Source organism: Argopecten irradians, chromosome 3 (genome assembly GCF_041381155.1).
Source record: "Argopecten irradians isolate NY chromosome 3, Ai_NY, whole genome shotgun sequence".
Taxonomy (NCBI): domain Eukaryota; kingdom Metazoa; phylum Mollusca; class Bivalvia; order Pectinida; family Pectinidae; genus Argopecten; species Argopecten irradians.
In genome coordinates this window covers 57056704-57070934 of record NC_091136.1, presented here as the reverse complement: position 1 = coordinate 57070934, position 14231 = coordinate 57056704, and the positions used below count along the sequence as shown (strand labels likewise).

Sequence of the window (14231 nt, the reverse complement as noted above, 5' to 3'; positions counted from 1 at the left end):
TAAAGAATGCATTACATTGCGCTGAGAAAACCTCAACGACAGGACGACAAAATATACATTGCTGATATGAAGCTGAAAGCAAATATTTTCTCTTTGATTTGAATACTACAGACCGAGGGAACACGGTTTTTTATTCTTGATTCCTACACTGTACCACTACACTTACATGTAAACTGTGGTTGTTGTTAGACACTGTTATCTCACCTGTGATCTTCTATAAAGCACCTGCACGTGTGTTCTAGCTATCATGCATTACTAATCTGAATTACATAGGTTTTCCCAACCTTGAAGATAATTAATTATATATCAGCCTTTGATCAGCCAATCTATATATATATATATATAAGTCTTGATGTTGGAGAGATACCATATCTTACTCTCTTGAGAATGTGTACGTCATACAAATGTACAAATCATAGTTACAATCATTGTTACATCATATATGCGGAAAGCAACAAAGCTGAAATTGTTTTGTGCAATGCGAGGTTAATGATAAGTTCCATCTCGACACGCAGTTTTGTGTTACATTATGCTTTCTAAGTTCATATCTATATATGCAGTGGTTTCTCCATGGTAACTTTGCATTATTTATGTTTCAAGTAATTTTCAATTCTGGAGTCGTCACCCGTCAGCTGTTTTAACAATGTGTAATATACGTTGGTGTTGGCACATGTTACAGTAGTATGTGATTTCATACGGCTTCATTTATTTAATTAGCAGACCAACGCAAGATATGCCATATCTATAGTCTCACAACGTTATCAATTGATCACTTTTGAAACAGCTAAAACAAACCAAAACAATATTTTCAGACGGCAATCAAACCTGGCCAATGTCTGGCCGTCTAGGGAGGCTACAATACGGTCAAATATAAAACATGCTTATTATTTTCATTGTTAATTCATATTTAGAATCTGAATATGTAACATTACATGTTTACCAATGTCGTATTCAACAATTTATCTCACAAATATATGTCATAAGTTAATTTTTGTTATACACCATCTAATACAATCTAAAACATTTTATTTCGGCCATTATGGTCATAGAGGAAACAATCGTAAAGATCATGCGCAGTGGAGATTGTACCGCAATGTTTTCGATTATCCACGTCGCCTACAATCAATTCATATTTCGATGTATCAGGTAATAGTTTATCCCATACCTGACAGGGCTATCCCGTGGTTGCTAGGGGAAAGATAACTCTGTCTTTTACCGGGGTAGGGAAAAGACAGCTCTTACACGCTTGACAATGACGTCATCGATATATGCGGAGATTATTGTCAACACTATAAAAATAATTCCTAATCTGATTTTTTTTAATATTGGAGAAAAATAATCTTAAATGGGTCTGTCCAGCCAAAATCTTTCATTCGGGTTGAGATATCCCTGTACACTTGACAGACCCATGCAACTTGTTGATGATCTGAAGAAACTTTTGTATTGTCATAAGTTGAGCAAACGTACAAAGTAGTCGATAATGTAAAGACTGAATGACACGTGTTGGTGTGTAAATACTCCGGCAGCTGTTTCGTAAATCATATCTCGAAACTAGTAATTTACGAAATTCAGATATTCTGGATATGAAATAAAAATGTTGTCGTGATCATGTTAAACTAATTTTAACTGGTTTAATGTTACATTCACATTATAGAATCGTAACAGCTGGTGGCTGCTAAAACTGATTTCCAATAGATTTTACGTTATGTACGTCAACAATCTGCAATGCTTTGTGATAGTCTCCACTAGCGTATTTCACAGTGAAGAAGATTGATACCTCAATGTTCTTATAAATCCCCTTTGCAACCAACTAAGTTATATTAGGAATTAGATCTAAATAATAAGTTTGTCTGTTTGATGTTTTAATAATTTCTGATTATATCATATTGTTATGCTTTATCTTCTCGTCCTTGTGACACATACTCTTCAGGATGGTAAGCAAAGTTATAAAAATGATCATTTGACCAACGAAATATTTACTTGTGCCGTTTCGATAACCACACTACCTTTACCTTCATCAGACGTAAATGGCCAGTACAATATGTTTACACTCAACATGCAACTCGGCCACACATTAGAGTTGTACGTCGAGTTGACATCTCGTACCAACTTACCTCCTCGTTGTAAACACATTGTACTTGGTATTTAGTCTGATGAAGATAGCGGTGTGGTTATCGAAACGTCACAAGAACTAATTTCGTTGGGCAAATAACAGTTTTTATAATCTTTCCGTCCTCCGTAAAATGACCTTTGCTGAGGTCAAAATGACCGAGGGTCTTTGATTCTTTTACTTGTAAATAATTCCTTTAAATGTTGTTTGTATAATCGCTGTGCTAATGATGATACTGCATTGATATTGTGACGTAACAATCGCAACATTGACTTGATGTTTCTAAAATTAGCAAATCAATCAGCGGAAAATAAAAGCATATCGAATGTTATTTAACTATAGCCTTTGGTATAGATAAATATGTATATTTACCGACACAGGTTTTTTTTCTATGCTCAATTAAATATATATGTAGTCATTACTTTATTATTTTCCGGTCTCATGATAAGTTAGTGTAGAGACACACGTCACAAAAAGGTTTCAAAAAGAAGTCCTCTTAATTAAATATTTTCAATTTTTTACCATACAATATGTAGTAAATATTAAAATAAGGTACTAACACGTGATCCACTTCTGACCAATCAAACGCAGAAAAATTTAAGATTAAATCTGCAGTTCCACGATAATGGAGGATAGTCTAACGATATGAAAGGCCTAATAACAATAGATAGAAATATGTGAACAAGACCACTTTGAAAATAAGAAGTGAATTTGAAATCAGGAGTGATGGTAATGATGTTATACTTTACGAAAATCAGTTTTTGTACTTAACAATGTAACAAAAATATGGGCAAACAACTGCAAGCAGGTTTAGCCTTCCACGTCGATGTAACTTTGCTTTGTTCGACAATTGACTGACTACAGAGAATTTCTATATGTGAATGGTTCATTAGAGTAAATAATTATCATTAATGTTATTCCATTTAATTACAATTTCTTCTAAAACATGCGTTTAATCTAAGTAACACGTCGACATATGTTCAGTGTTTAATTTGATTCAGATTGATGAGTAGGCGGTTTGATAGATAGAAGATGATGACAAGGTGTGAATTAGACGATGTGTTTATTATCTCTAGATCTTCCAGGGTGTGGGATGAAATCCTCGCCATTAAGCTGTTCGTGTACAATTTATAACTCCACAGATATTGTTTATATATACACACCACAAAACATGGCCACTGTCAGACCGACGATATATTAACGTTCTATCATCGTTAAAGATCAAAAGTTGTTATACGTCGTAAATCATAGTTTGGATGGTGTATGTTTCACCTAAACTTCCCAGGAACCGATAGTGCGTGATTGTGTTTCATAGTCCCGTTAGAAAATCGCACTCCAAGAGCTGTCCGATGTTTGTAGGATTTGCGCGCTTGGAGGCGCCCTGTGTTTGTAAAAGAACAGTTCCGGAGAAGAAAACACTTGGTGAACGGCGTAAAGCTTAATTCTGCATCCGTTGCCGAAGGAAATTTGGATTTATAAAATCACTCTCATTTGGAGGAGTTTTAGAAACCAGCTCTGCTTACCAGCTGGGTGAATTAATTGGTAAAGATGTACGTAATGTCTACAAATATTTCCGGAAGCTCAAACCAATTTTTGATTATATGTGTGTCTGCCACGGCAGGGAGATTGTACCTCTCATAGACCGATTTAAACTGGAAGGAATTCATTTCTTTGATGCCACATATCATTGTACTTGATGGATTTGATTAAATGCCGGACATTTCCTTAAGGATACGCTATATAATAACTTGTTACTGTGTCTATGGTACCCACACTCTATTCCCGGACACGTAACGTATCTAAAGAGTCGTGGTGACGTAGATAGTCATATATGGAATATGAAAAGTGAACATAAGAGAACAACTGACTGAAACTTATGTAAGACAAAAAGTGGGACAGTAAACCAAAATTTACATAGGTCAAAACGTGGGACAGTAAACCAAAACTTACCTAGGTCAAAACGTGGGACAGTAAACCAAAACTTACATAAGTCAAAACGTGGGACAGTAAACCAAAACTTACCAAGGTCAAAACGTGGGACAGTAAACCAAACCTTACCTAGGTCAAAACGTGGGACAGTAAACCGAAACTTACCTAAGTCAAAACGTGGGACAGTAAACCAAAACTTACATAGGTCAAAATGTGGGACAGTAAACCAAAACTTACATAGGTCAAATCGTGGGACAGTAAACCAAAACTTACATAGGTCAAAACGTGGGACAGTAAACCAAAACTTACCTAGGTCAAAACGTGGGACAGTAAACCAAACCTTACCTAGGTCAAAACGTGGGACAGTAAACCGAAACTTACCTAGGTCAAAACGTGGGACAGTAAACCAAAACTTACATAGGTCAAAACGTGGGACAGTAAACCAAATCTAGAAACAGGCAAAAATAAATCAATAATATAACTATGTCAAAACATTTAAACAGCTCAGAATGTGGAACAGTTAAGTAAAGCTTAGATATATCAAAAACAGGGGAAACAATGATGCCACATATCATTGTACTTGATGGATTTGATTAAATGCCGGACATTTCCTTAAGGATACGCTATATAATAACTTGTTACTGTGTCTATGGTACCCACACTCTATTCCCGGACACGTAACGTATCTAAAGAGTCGTGGTGACGTAGATAGTCATATATGGAATATGAAAAGTGAACATAAGAGAACAACTGACTGAAACTTATGTAAGACAAAAAGTGGGACAGTAAACCAAAATTTACATAGGTCAAAACGTGGGACAGTAAACCAAAACTTACCTAGGTCAAAACGTGGGACAGTAAACCAAAACTTACATAAGTCAAAACGTGGGACAGTAAACCAAAACTTACCAAGGTCAAAACGTGGGACAGTAAACCAAACCTTACCTAGGTCAAAACGTAGGCAGTAAACCGAAACTTACCTAGGTCAAAACGTGGGACAGTAAACCGAAACTTACCTAGGTCAAAACGTGGGACAGTAAACCAAAACTTACATAGGTCAAAATGTGGGACAGTAAACCAAAACTTACATAGGTCAAATCGTGGGACAGTAAACCAAAACTTACATAGGTCAAAACGTGGGACAGTAAACCAAAACTTACCTAGGTCAAAACGTGGGACAGTAAACCAAACCTTACCTAGGTCAAAACGTGGGACAGTAAACCGAAACTTACCTAGGTCAAAACGTGGGACAGTAAACCAAAACTTACATAGGTCAAAATGTGGAGCAGTAAACCAAAACTTACATAGGTCAAATCGTGGGACAGTAAACCAAAACTTACATAGGTCAAAACGTGGGACAGTAAACCAAAACTTACATGGGACGAAATGTGGGACATCAAACCAAAACTTACATAGGTCAAAATGTGGGACAGTATACCAAAACTTACATAGGTCAAAACGTGGGACAGTAAACCAAAACTTACATGGGACGAAATGTGGGACATCAAACCAAAACTTACATAGGTCAAAATGTGGGACAGTATACCAAAACTTACATAGGTCAAAACGTGGGACAGTAAACCAAATCTAGAAACAGGCAAAAATAAATCAATAATATAACTATGTCAAATCATTTAAACAGCTCAGAATGTGGAACAGTTAAGTAAAGCTTAGATATATCAAAAACAGGGGAAACAATGATTGGAATACTGAACGTAAAGTCACGAAGGCCGATAGTTAGTAGTGATTGGTATTGTGCCGTGACATTAATTCTTAATCGTTTGTAAATAAATTAATATTTGAGTAATATTGTAGGTCAACCAAATACAATGGCTGATCTCTTAACTCCATTGTTGTTCGTAGATTGTGTCGGCAGACCACCAGACTAGACTGACATCAGGTAATCAACACGTTGAATACTGATCACCGAACAGCTGGCATCAAAATTTTAAATAACGTTCATTATCAAATGATCTTTCATACGATATGCATACAAATAATACAGAGATCGGATCAAATATCAGATATGCTGCATTTACAGATCGATGAGAGTATACTCCCGAAGGGGCTCCTGATCTACTTCACTTTGTATTTAAGTGCTTATTTCGATTTTTGTAATGAACATTTCTTGTTTTCCTAGATGGAACCAATACTTTGTTAGTTATCAGTTTAGTTTAAACCATCAATGTAAAACATTTGAAGGTATCTTTAAACAGAACGCGAGAGGAATCAGCGTTAGCATTCATAGCTCAGTCAACATTCAAGTTGTTTGATACATGTCCTCCTGTTATGTGAGGTTTGAAGTGAGGAATAATTTACATCCCATATTATATTGAATACCATATCAATGGCGCATGTGGTTCACATTGGAGATATCTATAATAAGGGGCTTTGTTTGACATAGCTATTGGGAAGCTTTCTTTGAAAACTGTTTAAAAGTACATAGGAATCTTTGTCGCCAAAGAACGTTTTGTTATTTTTGGCAAGAGGTGACGTCCATGACCATAGGATCGTTTCCGCTTAGATTCGCTTTCACCATGATAAAGTGTTCAACTGGTTTTTTTTTCTGCAAAAAAAAAGTGCGTAATTCGGAATCTTTACAACGGGAGAAGAAACATGATCACTATCTGAAGAGTCATTTAGCACAAGGCAGAAAAAAGTTACATGGTGGTTTCCAAAGGGTAGGCTTAAACTGTCTTTTCGCCAATGATAGGCATGTGCAAAGCGTTGGGCCTTTATTCGCGACAGTATGTGATGCGGCGGGTCGTACAAGGGTAGGTGTTGCGACGGTATGTGATGTGGCAGGTCGTACAAGGGTAGGTGTCGCGACGGTATGTGATGTGGCAGGTCGTACAAGGGTAGGTGTCGCGACGGTATGTGATGTGGCGGGTCGTACAAGGGTAGGTGTCGTGACGGTATGTGATGTGGCGGGTTGTACAAGGGTATGTGTCGCGACTGTATGTGATGTGGAGGGTCGTACAGGGGTAGGTGTCTCGACGGTATGTGATGTGGCGGGTCGTACAAGGGTAGGTGTCGCGACGGTATGTGATGTGGCGGGTTGTACAAGGGTATGTGTCGCGACTGTATGTGATGTGGCAGGTCGTACAAGGGTAGGTGTCGCGACGGTATGTAATGTGGCGGGTCGTACAAGGGTAGGTGTCGCGACGGTATGTGATGTGGCGGGTCGTACAAGGGTATGTGTCGCGACTGTATGTGATGTGGCGGGTCGTACAAGGGTAGGTGTCGCGACGGTATGTGATGTGGCGGGTCGTACAAGGGTAGGTGTCGAGACGGTATGTGATGTGGCGGGTTGTACAAGGGTAGGTGTCGTGACGGTATGTGATGTGGCGGGTCGTACAAGGGTAGGTGTCGTGACGGTATGTGGTGTGGCGGGTCGTACAAGGGTATGTGTCTCGACGGTATGTGATGTGGCGGGTCGTACAAGGGTAGGTGTCGCGACGGTATGTGATGTGGCAGGTCGTACAAGGGTAGGTGTCGTGACGGTATGCGATGTAGCGGGTTGTACAAGGGTGTGTGTCGCGACGGTATGTGATGTGGCGGGTCGTACAAGGGTATGTGTCGCGACGGTATGTGATGTGGCGGGTCGTACAAGGGTATGTGTCGCGACGGTATGTGATGTGGCGGGTTGTACAAGGGTATGTGTCGCGACTGTATGTGATGTGGCAGGTTGTACAAGAGTAGCTGTCGCGACGGTATGTGATGTGGCGGGTCGTACAAGGGTAAGTGTCGCGACGGTATGTGATGTGGGGGGGGGGGTCGTACAAGGGAAGGTGTCGCGACGGTATGTGATGTGGCGGGTCGTACAAGGGTAGGTGTCGCGACGTTATGTGATGTGGCAGGTCGTACAAGGGTAGGTGTCGTGACGGTATGCGATGTAGCGGGTTGTACAAGGGTGTGTGTCGCGACGGTATGTGATGTGGCGGGTCGTACAAGGGTATGTGTCGCGACGGTATGTGATGTGACGGGTCGTACAAGGGTAGGTGTCTTGACGGTATGTGATGTGGCGGGTCGTACAAGGGTAGGTGTCACAACGGTATGTGATGTGGCGGGTCGTACAAGGGTAAGTGTCGCGACGGTATGTGATGTGGGGGGGTCGTACAAGGGAAAGTGTCGCGACGGTATGTGATGTGGGGGGGTCGTACAAGGGAAGGTGTCGCGACGGTATGTGATGTGGCGGGTCGTACAAGGGTAGGTGTCACAACGGTATGTGATGTGGCGGGTCGTACAAGGGTAAGTGTCGCGACGGTATGTGATGTGGGGGGGTCGTACAAGGGAAGGTGTCGCGACGGTATGTGATGTGGCGGGTCGTACAAGGGTAGGTGTCGCGACGGTATGTGATTTGGCGGGTCGTATAAGGGTAGGTGTCGCGACGGTATGTGATTTGGCGGGTCGTATAAGGGTAGGTGTCGTGACGGTATGTGATTTGGCGGGTCGTATAAGGGTATGTGTCGCGACGGTATGTGATTTGGCGGGTCGTATAAGGGTAGCTGTCGTGACGGTATGTGATTTGGCGGGTCGTATAAGGGTAGGTGTCGCGACGGTATGTGATGTGGCGGGTCGTATAAGGGTATGTGTCGCGACGGTATGTGATTTGGCGGGTCGTATAAGGGTAGCTGTCGTGCGACGGTATGTGATTTGGCGGGTCGTATAAGGGTATGTGTCGCGACGGTATGTGATTTGGCGGGTCGTATAAGGGTAGCTGTCGCGACGGTATGTGATTTGGCGGGTCGTATAAGGGTATGTGTCGCGACGGTATGTGATTTGGCGGGTCGTATAAGGGTAGGTGTCGTGACGGTATGTGATTTGGCGGGTCGTATAAGGGTAGGTGTCGTGACGGTATGTGATTTGGCGGGTCGTATAAGGGTAGGTGTCGTGACGGTATGTGATTTGGCGGGTCGTATAAGGGTAGGTGTCGTGACGGTATGTGATTTGGCGGGTCGTATAAGGGTAGGTGTCGCGACGGTATGTGATGTGGCGGGTCGTATAAGGGTAGGTGTCGTGACGGTATGTGATGTGGCGGGTCGTATAAGGGTAGGTGTCGTGACGGTATGTGATTTGGCGGGTCGTATAAGGGTAGGTGTCGTGACGGTATGTGATGTGGCGGGTCGTATAAGGGTAGGTGTCGTGACGGTATGTGATTTGGCGGGTCGTATAAGGGTAGGTGTCGTGACGGTATGTGATTTGGCGGGTCGTACAAGGGTAGGTGTCGTGACGGTATGTGATTTGGCGGGTCGTATAAGGGTATGTGTCGTTGACGGTATGTGATGTGGCGGGTCGTACAAGGGTAGGTGTCGCGACGGTATGTGATTTGGCGGGTCGTATAAGGGTATGGTGTCGCGACGGTATGTGATGTGGCGGGTCGTATAAGGGTATGTGTCGCGACGGTATGTGATTTGGCGGGTCGTATAAGGGTAGCTGTCGTGACGGTATGTGATTTGGCGGGTCGTATAAGGGTATGTGTCGTGACGGTATGTGATGTGGCGGGTCGTATAAGGGTAGGTGTCGCGACGGTATGTGATTTGGCGGGTCGTATAAGGGTAGCTGTCGTGACGGTATGTGATTTGGCGGGTCGTATAAGGGTATGTGTCGCGACGGTATGTGATGTGGCGGGTCGTACAAGGGTAGGTGTCGCGACTGTATGTGATGTGGCGGGTCGTATAAGGGTAGGTGTCGTGACGGTATGTGATTTGGCGGGTCGTATAAGGGTAGGTGTCGTGACGGTATGTGATGTGGCGGGTCGTACAAGGGTAGGTGTCGTGACGGTATGTGATGTGGCGGGTCGTATAAGGGTAGGTCGTCGACGGTATGTGATGTGGCGGGTCGTATAAGGGTAGTGTGCGTGACGGTATGTGATTTGGCGGGTCGTTATAAGGGTAGGTGTCGTGACGGTATGTGATTTGGCGGGTCGTATAAGGGTAGGTGTCGTGACGGTATGTGATGTGGCGGGTCGTACAAGGGTAGGTGTCGCGACTGTATGTGATGTGGCGGGTCGTATAAGGGTAGGTGTCGTGACGGTATGTGATTTGGCGGGTCGTATAAGGGTAGGTGTCGCGACGGTATGTGATTTGGCGGGTCGTATAAGGGTAGGTGTCGTGACGGTATGTGATGTGGCGGGTCGTATAAGGGTAGGTGTCGCGACGGTATGTGATTTGGCGGGTCGTATAAGGGTAGGTGTCGCGACGGTATGTGATTTGGCGGGTCGTATAAGGGTAGGTGTCGTGACGGTATGTGATGTGGGGTCGGGTCGTGACAAGGGTATGTGTCGCGACGGTATGTGATGTTGGCGGGTCGTACAAGGGTAGGTGTCGTGACGGTATGTGATTTGGCGGGTCGTATAAGGGTAGGTAGTGTCGTGACGGTATGTGATGTGGCGGGTCGTATAAGGGTAGGTGTCGTGACGGTATGTGGATGTGGCGGGTCGTATAAGGGTAGTGTCGCGACTGTATGTGATGTGGCGGGTCGTATAAGGGTAGGTGTCGTGACGGTATGTGATTTGGCGGGTCGTATAAGGGTAGGTGTCGTGACGGTATGTGATTTGGCGGGTCGTATAAGGGTAGGTGTCGTGACGGTATGTGATTTGGCGGGTCGTATAAGGGTAGGTGTCGTGACGGTATGTGATGTGGCGGGTCGTATAAGGGTAGGTGTCGTGACGGTATGTGATTTGGCGGGTCGTATAAGGGTAGGTGTCGTGACGGTATGTGATTTGGCGGGTCGTACAAGGGTAGGTGTCGCGACTGTATGTGATGTGGCGGGTCGTACAAGGGTAGGTGTCGTGACGGTATGTGATGTGGCGGGTCGTATAAGGGTAAGTGTCGCGACGGTATGTGATTTGGCGGGTCGTATAAGGGTAGGTGTCGTGTGACGGTATGTGATTTGGCGGGTCGTATAAGGGTAGCTGTCGTGGACGGTATGTGATTTGGCGGGTCGTATAAGGGTAGGTGTCGCGACGGTATGTGATGTGGCGGGTCGTACAAGGGTAGGTGTCGCGACGGTATGTGATTTGGCGGGTCGTATAAGGGTAGGTGTCGTGACGGTATGTGATTTGGCGGGTCGTATAAGGGTAGGTGTCGCGACGGTATGTGATGTGGCGGGTCGTATAAGGGTAGGTGTCGCGACGGTATGTGATGTGGCGGGTCGTATAAGGGTAGGTGTCGTGACGGTATGTGATTTGGCGGGTCGTATAAGGGTAGGTGTCGTGACGGTATGTGGATGTGGCGGGTCGTATAAGGGTAGGTGTCGTGACGGTATGTGATGTGGCGGGTCGTATAAGGGTAGGTGTCGCGACTGTATGTGATGTGGCGGGTCGTATAAGGGTAGCTGTCGTGACGGTATGTGATTTGGCGGGTCGTATAAGGGTAGGTGTCGCGACGGTATGTGATGTGGCGGGTCGTACAAGGGTAGGTGTCGTGACGGTATGTGATGTGGCGGGTCGTATAAGGGTAGGTGTCGTGACGGTATGTGATTTGGCGGGTCGTATAAGGGTAGGTGTCGTGACGGTATGTGATTTGGCGGGTCGTATAAGGGTAGGTGTCGTGACGGTATGTGATTTGGCGGGTCGTATAAGGGTAGGTGTCGCGACGGTATGTGATTTGGCGGGTCGTATAAGGGTAGGTGTCGTGACGGTATGTGATTTGGCGGGTCGTATAAGGGTAAGTGTCGTGACGGTATGTGATTTGGCGGGTCGTATAAGGGTAGGTGTCGTGACGGTATGTGATGTGGCGGGTCGTACAAGGGTAGGTGTCGTGACGGTATGTGATTTGGCGGGTCGTACAAGGGTAGGTGTCGTGACGGTATGTGATTTGGCGGGTCGTATAAGGGTAGGTGTCGTGACGGTATGTGATTTGGCGGGTCGTATAAGGGTAGGTGTCGTGACGGTATGTGATTTGGCGGGTCGTATAAGGGTAGGTGTCGTGACGGTATGTGATTTGGCGGGTCGTATAAGGGTAGGTAAATCTGTCTTTCTCTTGGGAAGTAGAGTTTAGTAGCCTTATTACTTCTTAGATCATCTGTATCTTTCCAAACAGGTATTTTTGAGTTAGTGCTTCAAACAAGCAATAGGACATTGGAAATATGCGAAATATACCGGATCATAATGACGGGAAACGCCCATTCCCTTCGTTGAAACCACGTGCATTTAGACTCCAAATCAGATGTACATGTTACACAGGGTAAACAATGATTGCTCTACGCCCACATAACTGAAATTCATTTTCTACACGGAAGGATATTTCCTTGACATTTCCTTCATTAGTCATAACACATATGTCACAATAGGCAAACAATGAAATATAATTGGTGATGTATATCATTCGTATACGTTACTGTTAAAATCTGTGGATCCATGTTTAGAAAATAAATGTATTCCGATTGTTGTAACTCTGTTTTAGTTGGCATTGATTGTTGTTGTTTTTAACTTAATTGTTCCTTCTTTCTTAGAATATTAATTATGTTTATTTTTGACGATGCAGCTTTGTTGGTTTACATTTACATTGGTCGATAAGGACTGTGGTGCTGCCAATAACTAACGCTCCATTGTTAAAAAATATGTCAATGAAACGTCATTGTTTGTGGTTTTGATTAGTCTGTAATCAATTTTAAAAACGAAATGAGAGTAATAATACAAATACAAAGTTAATATTTACCTTACCCTCAATAATTTACTTTATTAAACAGCATACTTATATCTTCCATAATTTACCTGGCTACAAATTGGTTTTAATTGCCCATGGTTCATGTTTGGTCATAATTTAGATATCTTGTTAAACTTGTATAAACTTGTTATGCGCTTCTGTGAATATTTTATCTTCCTCTCGAATTACTTGTCTATTAAAACGTTTTCCTAGGTATTCTACTACGTATTTGGCTAAATAGTTGTTTATAAATAGTTTAATGAATAATACACATATTATGTAAATGTTCCCAGCATTTATCTGAGCAAGAGGGCCAGTGAAATATGCGATTGCATTACATCATATTGTTTACCTACATACCGGGTGACTTACCTGACAAACATCTCTACTCCTGTCTCGGCTATCTTCCGTTTTATACCTTTCCAGGACTGTTTCAGTTTGAATGTCTGTCTTGCATTAAGAGGCAGGCGTGGGTCGACATTAGCTATTTCTGTGACACCATTATCAGTGATAGGATCAAACTCCGTGCTTTCTTTAACACATTTTTTCTCTTTGGTCTGTCTACATCCCATCGTGACGTTTACTGCAGCACAATTACACTTCCATACGCGAAACACATAAAAAATATCACAACCGATATCCGTCACAGAAACTTCACACATATATACTTCCAATAAACCATGTCGAAAAAAGTCGATTGGTTTCAAAGAATTAAATATCAAATCATTAAAGCCACTGCCAAACTCTATTAAGAGAGCGATGGTTTGACTAATTCCTTGTAAGAGACTACACAACAGTCCGGGTATAAATGATGTGTTGGACGTCTTTGGTGCCGACTATGTGATCTGTCATACCTTCGCTTCTCTATAGAATACACACACAGCCGCGTGATATACAGCGAGAAAGTCGGATCGATCCACACCCGGCTCCTCTTTTTGTGTTTTACAAGCGCCCTGATCCACCAGCTGAGCGTTATCTATAGCCAGTGTCGCTCGTTGATTTGGACCTATATAGTGCTTCAACACAGTGTGGAATGAATGCTGAGGAGGAAAGTTTCACTGGCTTGAAAACGGGTCGCTAGCACTACTTGTCAATATAGTATTGATTACGATCAATGAGCTTTTAAATTTCGATCCTACTGTCCATTGTAGTATATGTATATACACGTAGTTACCGTGTCCCCGTCTCAGACCTCTTAGCGATTCGTCCCCTTCTTTTTCCTCGGGAAATATCAATCTCAATCGAAATGCTCAATACTTTATTTAAAAATACAAATATTTTATTAAGAATCGGCTGTTTCCTGTGTTGACATTGGACCAATTGCTGCCCAGAGGTTTGGTGTCGCTGTTAATTACCCCAACATCACAAAAATGACGAGGACAATTTGTCAATAATTATCTACAGAAAGCAGGCAGTCGACAACGTTCTTTAAATGTGTAGGTAAAATTATTCACCATTAGCTAAACAAAACACCATAGAACAAATCGTATGTTTAACAATAACAATTAAGTGGTTAGGGGACTACAATTCGATTTTGATAA

The 14231-nt window shown here is 43.0% G+C and overlaps 1 protein-coding gene across 1 annotated transcript in view; it reads right to left on the bottom strand.

The window, feature by feature from the left end:
* LOC138319186 (neuroglobin-like) overlaps positions 1-13754 on the bottom strand; it is a 60097-nt gene extending 46343 nt beyond the window's left edge. The window contains exon 1 of the mRNA XM_069262161.1: positions 13063-13754. Within this exon, the coding sequence (XP_069118262.1) occupies positions 13063-13352 (290 nt within the window). The 5' untranslated portion in view covers positions 13353-13754. The remainder of the gene's footprint in view (positions 1-13062) is intronic.
* Between the last annotated feature and the right edge of the window lie 477 nt (positions 13755-14231).